The sequence below is a fragment of the Protopterus annectens genome, chromosome 13.part0 (genome assembly GCF_019279795.1).
Source record: "Protopterus annectens isolate FY-2018-M chromosome 13.part0, PAN1.0, whole genome shotgun sequence".
NCBI classification, from domain to species: Eukaryota; Metazoa; Chordata; order Ceratodontiformes; family Protopteridae; genus Protopterus; species Protopterus annectens.
Window position 1 is genome coordinate 742126898 of NC_056747.1, and position 18583 is coordinate 742145480.

General features: G+C 40.6%; 1 protein-coding gene across 2 annotated transcripts in view; it reads right to left on the reverse strand.

Moving 5' to 3' along the window:
* The window catches only part of DHRS13 (dehydrogenase/reductase 13), a 321157-nt gene that overhangs the window by 223570 nt on the left and 79004 nt on the right, over positions 1-18583 (reverse strand). For both annotated transcript variants that reach the window (XM_044054429.1, XM_044054430.1), the window contains one exon: positions 7068-7191. In XM_044054429.1, the coding sequence (XP_043910364.1) occupies positions 7068-7191 (124 nt within the window). The remainder of the gene's footprint in view (positions 1-7067; positions 7192-18583) is intronic.

The following is an 18583-nucleotide window of genomic DNA, read 5'->3' on the forward strand; positions in this document are numbered from 1 at the left end:
AGAGGGTTGTCTGTGTACATGAGACAGTTGCTACACTGCCTTAGAATGCCTAAGTTCACCAGGTTAATAGGAGAAAGCACAGGGAATTGACTTTAGACATGCCAGGAAGGATGGTCATTATTACCAAGTACTGGAGCTGTTTCCAACTGTGGTGGTGGTGCTGCGGTAGTGTTGTTGCCTCACAGTAAGACGCTGTCCGGTTCGATTCTCAGCTAGAGCGTCTTCTGTGTGGAGACCTGCATGAATGGGCGTACCTTCGTTGAAGGTTGTGCGATAGGGCTGGCAACTCGGCACGTAAAAATCTTTGCTAATCATTAGTGGACCAGAGTTCCGCTGTGGCGACCCCTAACCGGGAAAAGCCGAAAGACGCAACAACAACAACTGGAGCTGTTTCCATACATATTCCTTTTACAGGAAAAATGTCACTCAAGGTGTCTGAATCTGTACAGAGCACTGTCAAACACCGGAGGGGAAACTAATATGTCGACCCTGAAAATTTAAGGATGACGTATTTAGGCAGATATTCTGAAGATATGAAGAAATAAAGCAGTACTTACTGAAAAATAAAGAATTCTGAAAGCTGAATATAGCGGAATGATGACCTCCTTGGACCTAGATGCCATATCTTTATTTAGAAAGTTGCACAACATAGAATGATTTTCTCACTACTGTACACACATGATGGTCAAAGGCTAGATTACTGTGTGTCCCAAAGTCCCCGACTACTGGGTCAACTCTTAGGGGTGTACTGTGAATATGATATTTACCAGAGGTGGATATCTTCCCAAAGGATACTATTATGCATTTCTTGGTTTTTAGTTTTAGTCCATGATTCTGACAAATTATTTGTCTGTGTCAGCTCTTCCTAGAGAACATGTTGGTGGGGGATTCTATGACTGCTCCAAATTTGCAGTCATTTGCATATCTGGTCAGCCACAGGCCCCTGACATTGGGCTTGACTTCACAGACGTAAATGCCACAAAGGAGCGGTCTCCAAGACCAATCACCTGAGGGACTCCGTTTGCAACTCTCCACTTTGTAAAAGTGGACTCCCCAATTCTAACTTCCTAGGTCCTGTCTGTGACCCACCTGGCTATCTACTGTGTGACAAAGGGTTACATCGAACTTCTTGAGTTTGTCAACAATGCCCAAGATAGGTATTGTGTCAAATGCCTTTGCCAGGTCAGGGTAGGCAGTGTAACTAGTTTGACAAAACTGCTTCATTTAGTCAACACTTTTCTACTACCCTTGCCTACTAAACGGTTCTGAGCATGTCACTTAACCAACAATGCTCCCTGATTGCCCCTGAAAACAGATGCTTGTGTTCAGCGGGTCTATCTTATTAACAAATGAATTAAAAAAAGTTGCTTGTTTTAATAGTTTCTGTAGCACTCACTTTTCATATCATATTCCAGCAATTTAAGGTGTCATTCTGAGCACCAAATAATATGTACAGCATCCAATACATGATTTGATTTGAGTTGTAAAAAGCAGATTGATTTTAAAAACATTAAGGGAGGGGTACATGGAATGAGAAAAACTTATAAGGTTGTGACCTGCCATAATGGGAGGTACTGCCAGCTATGCCATGAGAAGTACGGCAGTGGATGTGTAACATATGCCAGCACAGCTAGCTGGAATTTTGTAAAGAATTATATGTCATTTGTATATCAAACTGATTTGTATCAATGCCTGTGTTGAAAAATGTATTTGTAAAGCTGCTTGTGTTAAAAATGTAACAGTGGATCCTGAGTGTATTGTAACTGATTAAATGTATATATGTTTTAACAGAGGATACTGGGAGAGAACAGGTTAATCTCAGTCCAGCTGACGTTGAAAAATAGTAAGAAATTAAATTACTTAATTTAGGCCATAAAGACTGTATCTTACAGTTCTGACTGTAACCAGAGACTAAATGTCTGCGCCAGAGAACGGCTTATTAGCTCATATAGGAAAAGTGGAAGTGTTATATGGTTGTATAGCTTCCAGATGCTATTAACACATTTCAACAAAGCTCTGTGTGTATGGTAACACATATGTGTGAAATTCTGGTTCAGTTTCTAGCAATGGGGGTAGCATGGGAACCAGAAGTCAGATGACCAGATGTACAAGATGTCATTCTGTAATATATGACAAAAATGACGTTTTACTACCAGATGAAAGAGAAGTCTCAGACCACTCTGTTTTGGAACCTGACAAAGGACGACTCCTCACCTACTTCATCTTGTCTTGCTCTAGTAAGTGACCAGGGAATAGTAATTCTTTAGATCAGCTAGGAAAATATAGTAAGATTGGTTAAGTACTATTCTTCTGTATCTGTGTGAATGTAGTCTTCTGTTATTTTAGTATTTCCTGTGACTGAAACTTTGTGTTTACTGTAAACAGCATTTTCAAGTTATTTTATTATTCATTATTAAATATATTTAAACATTTCATTGTGGCTGGTCCTTTAGAGAATATTTTAAACTTTGAGAGTACTTATATCTATTTGGTGACTCTGTGCCCACTCCTGAAAGACTTACTGCATTAATCAAATGCTATCATTTGTATTAATATTAATGTCACTCAGTATAATTGAGTACACTTGTAAGAGCCTCAGAGTAGCTGGCTTTGGAGTTTCTGGTGGCAATGCAACTACCTTATAGACTGGGCAGAAGGGGGATAGCTAATAAACATGTGCCAGCCTCTCTCAGGGGTGTATGTGTGTGTAAATCAAATCTCCAACAGTGTCTGTGTCAGCTGCTTGGAGCAGGGACACGTAACACGAGAACCGCTAATTCAACATGTCCGAAATGCGATATTTTGAATTGCGCACTTCTGAGTGTTTGTATTTTTAGGCTTTCCACTTTATGGGCTCGAAATTCTGAAATTCGATATTTCAGGATTTTGAGCATATAAAGTGAATCCATACAAACATATTAACAAGAAATCATTATTCTGGAGGAGGTTGCAATTCTTAGACATTTGCCACTGTAATCACAGCTTACTGTCTACAGCACTTTTCATTTCTTATATAAGTTCTCAGCATGTGGTTGGTCACATGTAAAATGGCCAACAGAAACCCCCAGTGAGGGATTTTCCTCTGGTAGTGGCTACCACTACACACATATATCTTTCTCAGCCCATAGTCCTCACCGATTACAGCCATTCAACCTGTCACAAAGTGCAATTAAACACTGACATTCTTCCTTATGGGGGGTCGACTTTATATCATCGAAAAATTAAAATCTCGAGCACTGACATCAGCGAAAATGCAGAATGTCGATATTGCTATTGTGGGGGGCTGCAACCCCCACCCCCCGCTAAATATATATTCCAACTCTGAGATCGCACTACAGTGAGGAAAGGGCAAATATCCCAATCTCCACTGTACTGTGACCCAAAAAAATTAATTTCGATATTCTGCATTTTCACTGATGTCAGCGCTCGAGATTTTAATTTTTCGAGGATATAAAATAGACCCTCCTTAGGTGCATCTTTACATTCTTGACATCTTACATTTATAAGCAAAACTTTGAACTGGTACATACAGCATTATTATTACATTCCCTGCTGGCCAGTTCTGAAGAATAATGTATAGCCTCAAGAATGCTTAGATAATCATTAGAAGTAAAGTGCCTGAGTAACAGGAATAAGCTCTGCCAATAAACTAATTATGACACAGGTGTAGTTAAAATGCTAGATTTGGGATGCTGAATTTAATCCTCATAAAAAGGCTACCACAGGAGGGATAGACTAGATTACCAACAGATTTACATTGCAAATAGGTGTCAGCCTTACTGTATCCCCTACCAAGGTACAGACCACCCCAGCTTACCACTACTCCAGTTCTTTTTGAAAGGTCATTCCACTGTTAACTTGGTCTGTATTCGTGTACCTCTGTGATACAGATATACCTTGGGACCTTTGTTACCCTGAATCAAGTCTTAAATGACATGTTTCTACCATCAGGTAGTTTAAGCCTTGCCTTGATAAGAGAATCAACTACAACAGTGCTATTTACAAAATGGCAGTAATACCCCACCTTCTTAACTACCATCCACCTAGTCCACCAACAGTTAGAATGTTATCCATTCAGTGGCCAGACTTGTTGTGGGATTTACTATGCAGGACTATCAATAATCATATTCCAGTCATGTGCATGGAGGGATAAACCTAAAACTTTTTCCAAGAGCCATCTATGGCAGAAGCCTCCCAACCTTTCTTGAAGTGCTTTCTATGATTTGGTTATTGCAAATCTGGTACCCAAGAGGTGGCAACAATCAGCTATAATTTCAACCCTTACACCCAGCTCTGTTGCAAAAAGCCTTTACTATGAGCCAATATTATCCTGCCCATCCTGGGGAATGGAAGCAGTGGCTTTGGTCAAGAAACTGCCATCATGCATGCAGAGGCCTGCACAGTACTGAAAAGGGCAAATCAAGCGTGCTGGCTTGGAGATTCTAAGCTGTCAACAGCAGTCCTCATTATCATGTAACAGATGCAAAGGGAGGGCATAGGATGACTGACCTACAGTGAGGCAGCTGCTCACATCAGCTGACAAGGATTGGGTTACGGCCTTAACAGAAATGTCCTCATTGCTAGAATGAGAAGGGCACAAAAATGCCTCAATGTTGCCTGGATGACAACCTCTCCAGTCATCCCTCAGCTCCAAGCTGGGAATATTTACTACAAAGGAATGAATGGGCTCAAGAACAATATGGGAAGGCCTGATGGACATCAGGCACAGAGGTAAAAAAAGGATGTTTGGACCCATAAATTATCTTCCTTCCTTCCTCTGCCCAGGTTACACAAACATTTGCATTTACTTCAGGTGCTCAGTCTGAAAAAGTGCTTTATTGCAGGAATTTATTTGCATTTGTTTACCAGAATAGTCTAACTAGGCAGAAACCCCTGTCAGTGGAGACCATGGGAGAAAAGCTTTACAAAAAAATGAATAGTAAAACATTTAATACATAATAAATTACAACTGCACAGCAATTAATTTATTATTTACACTGTGTAAGTATGCCTCATTAGGCCACCTGAAAGACCTAAAACTTGCCAATCCTCTGTCATGCACCCTAACAAAGACACACAGACACAGTACTTATATCTATAGTTCAGTTAGAGAAAATCCCCCTGTGTAGTTACAAGTTTATCCATTAGTAGAAACAAAACAATGTGAACAGAAGAATTACAACAGCAGCTTTCCCAGTGGAAAAACCTGCCTGTTTTATATATACACATTTTTATATACACATACATATCTATGGTTCCCCTTCAGAAGGCTGAACGGCTGAAATCTCGAAATGCATATGATCGAGACCATATGCTCGAAATTTCAGAAGCTCAACCTTCTGAATGGGGATCAGCATATAGTGCAGAACAGGAGATTTCCCTTTCTGTGCTGTAGTGCGATCTCTGAGTTGGAATAAATAAGTAGCGGGGGGTGGGGGGTGCAACACATTGTTTTTTTTGTTTTTTTTTAATTTCCCTTCAGAAGGTCGAGCTTCTGAAATTCGAGCATATGGCTTCGGCCATATGCATTTCGAGATTTCAGCAGTTCGACCTTCTGAAGGTGAACCACATATATATATATATCTATATATATCTATATATATATATATATATATATATATATATACACACACATAAACACATTTTATATATATATATATATATATATATATATATATATATATATATACACACACACACACACACACACACACACACACACACAAACACATTATATATATACACACACACACACACACACACACACACACACACACACACACACACACACAGATATATAGTGTGTCCATCTTTGCCACTGGCATTCTGGGAACAGTTAGTTGCCCTGAACTCTGAGTTACCTAGTATGATATAGAGGAAGAGCAGTAGAACAAGTGTTCTTCTTACCCAGGAGGAGGGTGTGGCCTGTCATGATAGTAGATCAAAAAAAAAAAACAGTCCAGGATAAAGTGCCTCTCAAGAACAACAGCAATGATCCAAATATCAGTGAAAGAGGCAACACCACGGCTGGTTACAAAATGTTTAATATACCTTCCTCCCTACAAACAAACACACAACCCAATCCTAACTACAAGTTACATCTCTCTGATGTCACACTGGCTTTAGATGTAACTGTTATAGGTTTTAGTATTATATTTATAGTTTGGTGATATGTATTGTACATGTTTTAAGTAAGTATTGGTAGATACTTATATATATTACGGAAGTTAAGTATGGTTTTAACTAATTCAGTGATGTCATGACTATGTTTAATATTTGATTGGAAGATGTAGGGTTAATGATGCTATTTAAACCAAGTGAATGATTATTGTTTTATCAAAGTCTGATGAAACATTCTTTGTAACGTGAAAGGGCTCACTGTGTTCCATTTGGTGTTTTTGGTAAATTAAACATTTTGTAACCAGCCGTGGTGCTGCCTCTGTCATGATAGTAGGGTTCACCCTTTGCAAAAGATCAGACTACTCATGACATAATAATTGCCAATGCTGTCATTAGACACCTGTATCATGTGCACGACCATCACCTCAGACAGTTGCATGACAGTAATGTAAGATGACATGGAATAATTTATAACGCTGTTAGCCTGGAATCTGCTGCCCATATTCATGCCTCTAAAAGGAATGAATGCGCTCGATAGGTAGTTGGTGGACCAGTGCTGTCCAAGGTCAACAGGGCATATATATACACATATATACATACACATAAATACATAGATAATATATATATATATATATATATATATATATATATACACATAAATACATACAGATATATACATACACATAAATACATACATGTATATAGATATAGATATATATATATATATATATATACACATACATATATATATATATATATATATATATATAAAACATACAGATATATACATACACATAAATACATACATAATATATATATATATATATATATATATATATATATATATATATATATATATATATATGCATATATACATACACACACACACACACACACACATACACAAACTATCCCTAGCTCATTGGGTACTGTTGAAAAGACCATACCTGCATTATTGACAAGAATGTCCAGCCGTGGCTCAGAGTTCAGAAATGCTTTTGCAAATGCTCTAACAGACTTCAGAGAGGCAAGGTCCAGTGGCATAAACAGCACCTCCATATTCCCAGTTTCCTGAAAGGAAGGAAGCAAGGAAAAAAAAAAAAGAGGTAAATATCATCTATGATAAGCAGCTCTCCATATTCAGTTTTCTGAATAAGAAAACACATTTAAGCAGTTCCTGCACTACACCGTACTCCTTGCAGTCAATTCTCTGAAAGAAAAAGCCTAAGCAACACTTACCTGGCCCTGTGGAGCATGACCCAGATGATCACAGTTCAAGTACTGTCTCGGACACTGGAAGAGCTGGGCATGTGAGGATGGTAGCGAGTAGCCTATGCTGGCTCACCCATCCTGGAAGAAAGACAGATGGTTCTGGATCTCTGTATTTGTCACATGCAGCGACTTGCAAGTTTTGTGAAGCAGCACTACAACCAGAACGTGTGCTTGATGCCGACAATCCAATGGTGACAACCCTCATTTGTGCTTGCGTGGAAGCACACATGAACATGGGGGGTGGACAGTAGGCTCTTTAGGTAATCAAAATGCTCACACCAATCACCAAGGGTGGGAACTGGAGATTGAAAATGTCCTGTGATGTACAGATTGTTTCCTATACACTCTCACAGAGATCAGGGAGAGTTGCAAGCCAATTAGTGAGCTGGGCATACTGGGGCAATGCAGCAATTGCCTCATGTACACAGACAACCCTCTCCCCCTACCACCCAACACGACAACTTGTGAGAGCTGCACTTACATAGCCAAACAGGAAGCAAAGCTCTCTCCACCCAAGACTGCGCTAGACAGTCAAGAGGAGAAGGTTAATACCCACACTACACCTCAAGCAACACATAGCCCTTCTAAACCCACACCACCAACAGCCACACATAACAACATTAAATCCACATATGCGGAGGCCCTTAACTGTAACCTGCACAAGCAAAAAGGACCTCCGAAGCTGAAACACAAACACACACCAATCACAACCAAAGTGTCACATAGGTCACAAGACCAGTGTGCCACCCAGCAACAGCCCTAAGGCAAGACAACGTACCTAACAGTTTAGTCATAGGTGACTCTATAGTCAGGCGCACTGATGCTCCACTCACCAGACTGAACAAGGAGAAAATTACAGTCAGCTGCCTGTCGTGTGTCAGGATCCGCCACATAATGCATGCACTCAAGTCACTCCACAACAAGTACAAATACGACTCTGTCATTGTCTATGTTGGAGAGAATGACTTGAGACATATCTCCCTGTACTACATGAAAAGAGACATGGAAGAGCTCTCGGATCATGTGGCCCAGGCAGGTATGACCCTAGCCCTGAGTAGCATCCTGCCTTCGCCCAGAATGATACCACAATATAAGGACAAAATGATTGACTTCAACAATTAGCTTCTGGTGTCATTCAAAGGGGATCCAGTATCTGTCTGCCTGGGACGACATGATCGACAGACCACGAAGCTTTGCCAGAGATGGTCTGCACCCGTCAACCCTGGGATTCAGGTTACTGGCTAAGGCTCTTGCCATCCCTATAGTGCCTTTTTTAGGCAAAGTTCAAAGGACAAAACCACCACCGTAACAGATACAAGCATGCAAATTCTGAAGGTAATGCTACTCAATGCTAAAAGTCTAAACCTCAAAATGCATTCTCTCAAGGCACTCCTAAAAATGGAGAACATCGATATCTGTGCAGTAACTGAGACCTGGTTCAAGGCTCCAGACAGCACCCCTGCAATATCAGGCTACAACTCTTACCACACTTTTCGGCCACCAAACCAGGACCGAAATACTAAAGGTGGAGGAGTGTCCATATTCACCAAGGATATTCACACCACCAGGCTAGTTGCCCAACACAATGTGTCTGAAATTCTCCAAGTGCAACTAACACTAGGTTAAGACTGCAATCCAAATTGTAGCTTGCTAGAGATCCCCCACCATGCCCCAAGATTCTCACTACACCTTTCTAAACATACTGGAAAATATTAAGATACAACCAAACACCCTAATACTGGGTGATTTCAACTATCCTGCCATTAACCGGGAAAACTAATCGTGTACCAGCACCTTTGCCCAATGGTTCCTAGAATTCATAAATTCCAACGCCCTGGATCAACTAATCCATATTCCCACCAGGGGCTCCAATACCTAGACCTGGTCATTACCAACATGGGAAATCGATGCTCCACACCTATGGTCACCCCCTTGTTGGTCAGGTCTGACCATAAGCTGATCACCTTTAACATCCACATCCCACTCCACAGTAAGGAAACCTCCATAAAAAATTTCTCCAAAGCCAACTTCATGCTACTCAAGTCAGAAGTGACAAACTTCATGGCACCCATGCAGACGGGAACTGAAAGCTAGACTGCTGAATCCTACACTAAGGCACTGTACGAGCACATCCACTCATGCATGAATCGTACCATCCCGAATAGAACCAAGATGCTCTCCTCCAAAAAAAAGGAAGCCAATCTGGTGGCCCCCTGCCATAAACAAATTTTACAACAAAAGGAAGAAACTGCTACAGAAAAGAGAAAAATCCCAGGATGCAAAAAACACCCTTACCAGCTTCAGTAAGAAGCGGAGATCCCTCATAAAATTCTCCAAAGCTAGTTACGAAAATAAAATTGCCAAAGATTACAAAGACAACCACAAGGCATTCTATAACTATGTCAAGAATCTAAATGGCAATGTTCAGATCTTCTCTGAGCTACAACAGAATGGCATTAAATATACTGATCCCAAGGATATTGCCAATATCCTGGCAGATCAATTCAGTGCCAACTTTACCCTCCTCTCACCTCCTAAATGGCCCATCTCAATACCGGAAGATTGCCAAATTCCGGTAATAATGGTCCCACCGATAAAAATGCACTCTCCAAAGCTAAGAATGCAGCATCCATGGGACCAGATGACATCCCGGGCTGTGTACTACATGAACTACAAAATGAACTGGCACCTCACCTAAGTGTCATGTTTAATCATAGCCTCACATCAGGCTTTGTGCCCACTGAGTGGCACACAGCTACAGTTATCCCACTCCACAAGGGGGGAATCCACCTTGGATCCCAGGAACTACCACCACATCAGTCTGATGAGCCTGATCTGCAAGGCCATGGAATGTATTATCATGGAATTTGTTAAATGAAAAATACTGTAATAAAAAGATCAATACACAGGAGGTTCAGGTTCAGGTTCTTTACTAGTGTACACCAGGAGGCAAAAAACGTACAAGTACAGAATTTTGTCTGAATGAAACAGGAAGAACACAACTTTTATAGTATTTCTTACTAGTATTAACCCACCAGGCTGACGTAGTCGGTCACAAGGGGTTTTACATCACTTTAGCTTACAATATTCTATTCATCTAAAATGCTGATACTACATTTTGCTTAAAAAGTTTTTCTGGTAAACAACATGGCCTTGCTAACCACCTGGTTAGTTACAATACCCTTTTACAAAAGTTTCCACTCAAGGTTCTAAATCAATTCGAACATAATAGTAGATACAGTTCTCAATACATTTCTCTTGTTACATGTTATCACTTCTTCCTTGCAGCTGGTGCGTTATGTAGCAACATATACAAGGTCGATTGCTCAAGCAGGAAAGAGCAGAAGATTCTCATTATTTCACACATTTAATTTCCTGACCCAGCAGATAATCACTTGTGAGAAGCATAAACATTAATTCTTGCTGAGCTAGCAGCTGCTGGGGTCAGAGTCACACTGCAGTTTCCAAAAGCTTCTTGCAGTTTCATATGAATTCATTTTTCTTGTCATAACATTAACAGAATAAAATGCATTATATCTTTCTTATTTCTTAATAAGCACTAAACATATACATTAATACATATTTTTTTTAACAGAACTCAAACAAAGACATTGGCAACCTTCAATCACTGGACCCCACCCAGTTTGGGTTTGTGAAGGGCCAATCTTGTCTCCTGAACCTGACTGATTTCTTCGAATCTGCCTCCAGAGCCATGGACGAGGGTAAGGCGGTCCACAGCCTATATGGACCTCGACAAGGCCTTTGACACCATCCCCCACTCTGGAGTCATAGATGGACTTACTAAGCTGGGCATTAATCCCTACGTCACTCGATGGGTTGCCAACTGGCTTACTGACAGAACCCTCACTTTAAAAGTAGCTGACTCCAAATCCAGCTGCCAGCCAAGTGACAAGTGGAGTACCTCAGGGTTCAGTCCTGGGAACTCTCTTGCTTGGCATCTACTTCCCTGAAGTACAGGCCAACACTAAGGGACTCTGGCTAACAAAGTCTGCAGATGACTGCAAACTGGGAACCATTATTGAATCCCCAAATGATGTGGATACTCTACTAAAGTGCCTTACAGAAACAGATGCTTGGTGCCAGAGCCATAGGCTCAAGCTCAATGGTTCATAGGTTCATAGGTTGGTACTAGGCTATCAGCCCTAGGGCCTATACAAGCCTAGCCACAACTATTCCCTGGCTATTTCTTCCCACATTATTTACTTTCCTGGACCCCTATCTAGCAGGGCGACTGATGTGATCCCTGGGGTGAATTTCCTTTCTCCCATCCAATCGTCAAGGTTCCTCTTGAAGAGGTCCAAAGAGGCACTCTGCTTGACATGTATGGGCAATCTATTCCAGAGTCTGGGGAGTCTCTGGGTCAGGAACCTATCCCTCCAGCATGTTTTGTTTATTGTGATGACAAGGTTTAGATCCCTGGAGCGTGTAGCTCTGAGGGACTGGGATTTCTTTAAGTGTAGCATGTCCAACAGCTCTGGGTTTGACATGGCCTTGTATGTTAAGCAGAGATCGCCTCTGAGTAGACGATATGCAACAGAGTATAGCTGGAGTTTTTAAGGCGGTCAGCGTAGGGCATCTGCTTTAGGCCTGTGATTCTTTTAGTGAGGTATTTCTGAGGCCTTTCCAGTTGTTGCAGATGTCTTGAGAGGTACATACCAAATGGGGCGTTGTATTCTATAATGGGTCTAATGGGGGATGAGTACAGTGGGACAATGACCTCCTTTTTTCTGGATGAAAAGCCCTTCGTGATGAGGTGTGCCACATAGAAGGATTTCCTGACTGTTGTGGCGATGTGGTTATCGAAGGTGAGACCACTGTCCACCTGTGTCCCTAAGTCTCTTATCACACTTTCTGTGTTTAGTGTACTGCCACCTATATGGTAATTCATGGATACATGTTTTTTCCCAAAGGGGATTACAATACATTTCTTGGCATTGAGCTTGAGCCCATGGCTCTGGCACCAAGCATCTGTTTCTGTAAGGCCCTTTTGTAGAGTATCCACATCATTTGGGGATTCAATAATGGCTCCCAGTTTGCAGTCATCTGCAAACTTTGTTAGCCAGAGTCCCTTAGTGTTGACCTGTACTTCAGAGAAGTAGATGCCAAACAAGAGCGGCCCCAGGACTGAACCCTGAGGTACTCCACTTGTCACTTATCTGGAGCTGGATTTGGAGTCGGCTATTTTTACAGTGTGGGTTATATCAGTAAGCCATTTAGCAACCCATTGGGTGACATAGGGATTAATGCCCAACTTAGTAAGTTTATCTATGATTCCAGAGTGGGGGATGGTGTCAAAGGCCTTGGCAAGGTCTAGATAGGCTGTGTGGACCACCTTACCCTTGTCCATGGCTCTGGAGACTGATTCAAAGAAGTCAATCAGGTTCAGGAGACAAGATCAGCCCTTCATAAACCCAAACTGGGTGGGGTCCAGTGTTTGAAGGTTGCCAATGTCTTTGTTTATAAGTTCCATGATAATACGCTCCATGGCCTTGCAGATAAGGCTTGTCAGACTGATGGGACGGTAGTTTCCAGGATCCAAAGTGGATCCCCCCTTGTGGATTGGGATAACTGTAGCTCTGCGCCACTCAGTGGGCATGAAACCTGAGGTGAGGCTATGATTAAACATAACACTTAGGTGAGGTGCCAGTTCATATTGTAGTTCATGTAGTACACAGCCCGGGATGTCATCTGGTCCCATGGATGCTGTATTCTTGGCTTTAGAGAGTGCCAAAAAATGTATAGTTATCCCCTTTGGGGAAAAAACATGTACCCATGAATTACCACAAAGCTGGCAGTACACTAAACACTGAAAGTGTGATAAGAGACTTAGGGACATGGGTGGACAGTGGTCTCTCCTTTGATAACCACATTGCCACAACAGTCAGGAAATCCTTCTATGTGGCACACCTCATCACTAAGGGATTTTCATCCAGAAAAAAGGAGGTCATTGTCCCACTGTAATCTTCCCTCATTAGACCCATTATAGAATACAACGTCCCGTTTGGTATGTACCTCTCAAGACACCTGTAACAACTGGAAAGGCCGCAGAAATACCTCACTAAAAGAATATCAGGCCTAAAGCAGATGCCCTACGCCGACCGCCTTAAAAAACCCCAGCTATACTCTGTCGCATATCGTCTACTCAGAGGCGATCTCTGCTTAACATACAAGGCCATGTCAAACCCAACGCTGTAGGACATGCTACACTTAAAGAAATCCCAATCCCTCATAAAGAAATCCCAATCCCTCAGAGCCACATGCTCCAGGGATCTAAACCTTGTCATCACAATAAACAAAACATGATGGAGGGATAGGTTCCTGACCCAGAGACTCCCCAGACTCTGGAATAGACTGCCCATACATGTCAAGCGGAGCACCTCTTTGGCCCTCTTCAAAAGGAACCTTGACAATTGGATGGGAGAAAGGAAATTCACCCCGGAGATCATGTCAGTCATCCTGCTAGACAGAGGTCCATGGATGTAAATAGTGCGGGAAGAAATAGCCAGGGAATTGTTATGGCTAGGCTTGTATAGGCCCTAGGGCCGATAGCCTAGTACCAACCTATGAACCTATTTACAGCTGCACAGATGGGCCAATGGTGATATCAGATCTCTCCTCTTGGTCCTCAGGTCGATGGTCAAGGCAGTCAGATGTGGGAAGCTGGCAAACCAATCAGTGGGAAACTGGCTTTATGAAAAGATGACAGTCTACAAGCTGTGGGAGTGAACAATCTTCATACCTGCCTGGATGACAGCTTCTTAATGTCAGCTCTTGTCCAGGTCAGTGCCAGTGTTGCTTCTAACAAGGAATGAATGGGTTTAAGACCAAAGTGAGTGAATCTGGCAGTTTGCTTGTGGGGAAACAAATAGCATAAAAATGGAAAAAAGACTGAATCTGCAGTGACCATCAGGAGAAACTTCTCATTTTCTGACAGCACAAAAAGGTAAGAAGCACTTCTGTTAAACACAACATTTGCATTTCTTCTCTAAAGGAGGAGAAAGGGATGCAGCATCTCCCATTAACTGAAACATACTCATAGTTTCCTGAAAAAAAGAGTACTACAACAATTCCTACCACAAGACTCACCTACATATTACCATGACCAGGAGTGCTATATTCTAGTAATAAAAAGGGGTACAAAAACAATGAGCGTCTCCCACAGCCAGCATTCACACATTTCTAGCTTTTCTGAAGAGTCAAAAGTCAATCAACCATACCCAAAAAGCACATATTTGCAACCATACCCACAACCAAGAAGCACGCATTTTCTATTTCTTGAAAAGATACAAAGATAAGCAGTACCTCTACCCATAGTGATAACATTCGCATTTTTCAGAACCAGCACAAAGTGTGCACTCCCACTGGTGATCAGCATCCTCACATTTTCCTGAAGGAGCACAGAAGTAAGGAACATCTCCCATAGGCAGCATTCCACATTCCCATTTTCTTAAAGAGGCACACATGTTCTGAAAATCTTCCCAGCATTTCCTCACAACTAAAAACATATTAAACTAAGCCTTTAAATATTCTTTGTTTCTCCAACATGTCATATTAATTTTATACATTTTTGACATCTATAAGGAACTCTATGCAATCATTTCCAGGGGAAATTCTCCAGATAACACTAAATCCAATAGGGATCAAAATTAAAGACTTAAGATTATCATTATCAATAACATTAAGGTTATAAAAAGAAATACAATTCAAATGCTTATGACTAAATTTCATTTCTAGAGCAACAGTTAAACTGTTTAATTTAGAAAGAAGCAGATTTACGTCTCTATTTCCATTAACGATCAATAAAAAACAATCAAGAGTTTTGGATAATTATTTATATTTGTTATGCATCACATCTTTTTAGTTTCTAAAAACAAAATGCATTTATGAATTAATAAACACATTATATTTGGCAAACAAACCAATGATTTTTCCTCTTGAAAGAGCATCAAAAGCATTTAAGAAATATTAAAAAAAGATTCTTACATTTCCATTCTAAACTTAAATGGGATAATCTACTCTCATGAATCCCTTCAGAATATGCAACAGTGTTTCTGGACTAAAGGAGGTTTGCAACTCGCATGACAAAGCCCCAATCCTTCACGGAGAGGCTATTGTCTAAGCAAACCAAATGCAGTACAGAATATGTCCATAATATTCAAGTAAATACATTTTTGAAGAATGTTAGAATCATTGTTGGCTTTTTTTTAATTAGGACTTAAAAACTGGGACTTGGATCAGCATTGGCATATGCCATAATTGCAGTAGCTGTGCATAAGACTTCTGTTACTACTATCCCTCACTCGGAAAAAAAGATCAGGGACCTGGAAAAACTTCATAGTAACTCAATGTAATAAATAAACAGAAACAAACCATCTTAAACCTTAATCAACTTTTTTTCTAAGTGAAATGCACATCAGCAGTCAAAATGCTAACTGCTCAAATTACAAACTGCAGCACAGTTTCACAAAAGTAAAGGCCAAAGAAAGTCTTGCGTAGGCCCCATGTCACATGTAAAATAAATTAAGAAAATGTCAACCAATTTAGGTATTCGAGTGATAATAATGAACCAAGCCAAACCTTAAGTTATTTTAAATGTGTGTGCTTGCAGGATGGGGTTAGAAAGTGTTTCTGTAACGTGCTATATTGCTTGAAGTATGTGCAGGCCCAAACACACTTTCTCAATATTTTGGGGAAGGAAGCTAAAGGATGGAGATTTGATGTGAAAGAGTTTGAGCGTGTTATGTCTTATGGTAAATATGCAGAGGAAGAGGTGGACATTAACTATGTGCAAAACAGCAATTACTGGCTAGGTCATCTATGGCAACAGTGGATAAGAAATCACCAAACAACTTCAACAACAGTCCCTTTAGGTGACGTGAATGCTCATATCAGTCACCAATGGTGGAAATTAGAGATATTAGAAATGTCCTTTATCTCTACAGATGATGGGCTCCCTGTATACTCTCACAGTGACCAGAGGAGCTGCAATCCATTTAGTGGGCCTTAAAGCTGCACAGATGAAAGATATCAGCTCTCTAATCTAGGCCATCAGGCTAATGGTCAAGGCAGTCAGTGGTGGGGGACTGGCAAATCTGTCAGTTGGTAATTCACTGCATGGAAAGGTGACCGTACACAAACTGCAGGGGGGGGTGAACAACCTTCATACATGACTGGAGGAAAGCTTCTTCTGGATGATTCTTGCCGAAGGCAGTGCCAGTGTTGTTTCTAGAAGGGACTGAATGGTGTCAGTGTACTGTCTTGATGGAATTCAATCCAGCAAAATGTCTTTTCTAACTCTTATTACCAATACGTCACATATTCAAAAATAAGGAATAATTCACTGATCAAGATACCGAACGAGCTATATGAGCTATGACAGTGCACTATTAACAGGATGACATGATGCAGAGAATCACTATGAATCTAAACTGAACTTAGGATCTGCAGTTTAGAGTAAAACTACTACGCTGTCAGCAACTAAGGCCTTCAAAATGGATATTTTACACTATATCCCTCAAGTGTACCTCATTATAAGGAACATTTCTCATTTTGGGTCTTAAAAAGTTAATGTTCCTCAAAGTTCTATATTGAAAGGGTCCGTCATACATTCAGTGCTATAAATTTTTTAAGAACTTTTTGTATGTATAAAATAGCACAATTTACCATCCTATGACCTTCCTAGTTGGAAGTTGTTAGTAAGCTGTTAGACGGTGTTCCACATTGTAACAGGCCGTGTTCTTCATTTAAAAGGGGTAAGGTTGAGAGCTACACTGACTTGTTGTTAACTTCAAACCGTCACCAAGAAGGAAAAAGCAAAGGAATACAAGTAAAGATAAAAACAAAGCAAAGAAGTACAAGTCAATTAAATGCATATTAAACAGAATAAATCGCCCTATACAGTGAAAAAAAAGGTCAGAGATCACATTATAAAACAGGATTAATGCTTTTATGCAACACACAAAACCAGCTGATATTCAAATGGTCCCTGCTCCAGTAGCCTAAAATACATGAGCTACATCAAGCCTAGGATATAACAGCCAGACAGCTTCAAAGGCTTCAGGGAAATTTCCATGCATCCAAACAGTCAGTCATCTCTAGCTGAGATAACTAAAACATAGGTTTGGGGAATGAGCCCTTCACAGCTTTCATGACAATTGAGAGGGTAAGGCTGACCCCTGAAAGGATACAACTAGGAACCAAAAAAGAAAATTGTCCACACTCTATTGTAAAAACACACACAAAAAACGCAATCATTCAAACAGCAATACTTAAAATTACTTTATTATGCTCTTCATATTGATAACTGCTACAGTAGCTGAAGTGATATGGTACATTACCATAGCTTGGAAGAGCTGGAAAGTGGGAAGGAGAAGTGTCCAGGAGTCCCTGGAGAATGGTCCTAGCAAAGCCTGACCTAGACCCGGAGAAGGAATCTCGCTTGTAGTGCTTTGTAGAAGTACCTACAGAGGACTATGTTGCTGCATTTAGGATACTTCTGAGTCCCTCCGTTTCCAAAAAGCAATACATGAAGCCAAGGCCCTAGGAGAAAATGCCTTGACCCATCCTGGAATAGTTTTCCATGGTGGGATTAACAAAAGGTCATAACAGGAGACAACCATTTGAAAACAGTCTGCTTTGAGACAAGTTGCTCCTTTTTCATACAAGAAAAGAAAAGAAAAACTGTTCTGAAAGATTTTGTCTATGGGCATCCAAAGTATCCTTTCATCATCATTTTTGGGTTCAGGGAAGAACAGGAGGAGATGGACTGTTTGAGTTAAAATAAACTTAGATACCATTTTACAGACAAAAGGATTAGTTCTGAAAAAAAAAATCTGTTTCTGTGGAAAATGAGACAAGGTTGACCCACTATATAAGAGCTTGCAACTCAGATACTTTTCTTGCAGAAGACAGAGCAATCAGTAAAAATGTTTTCCATGTTAAGAAAATTAAGTCAGCCAGATGAGCTTATTCAAATGGAGCAAGTGTTAGCTTCAAAAATTAAGATCCCAAGGAGGAGCCACTAGTTTTCTTGGAGGCCTCTTATGCAATACCCATATCAAACACATTTTGACAGGAGATTACCTTGAAAAAGGAGGATCCATGGGCACACATGCTGAAATGGCCAACAAATGAACAATACAGAAGACAGGCCATAGGAAAGTAACTCTCA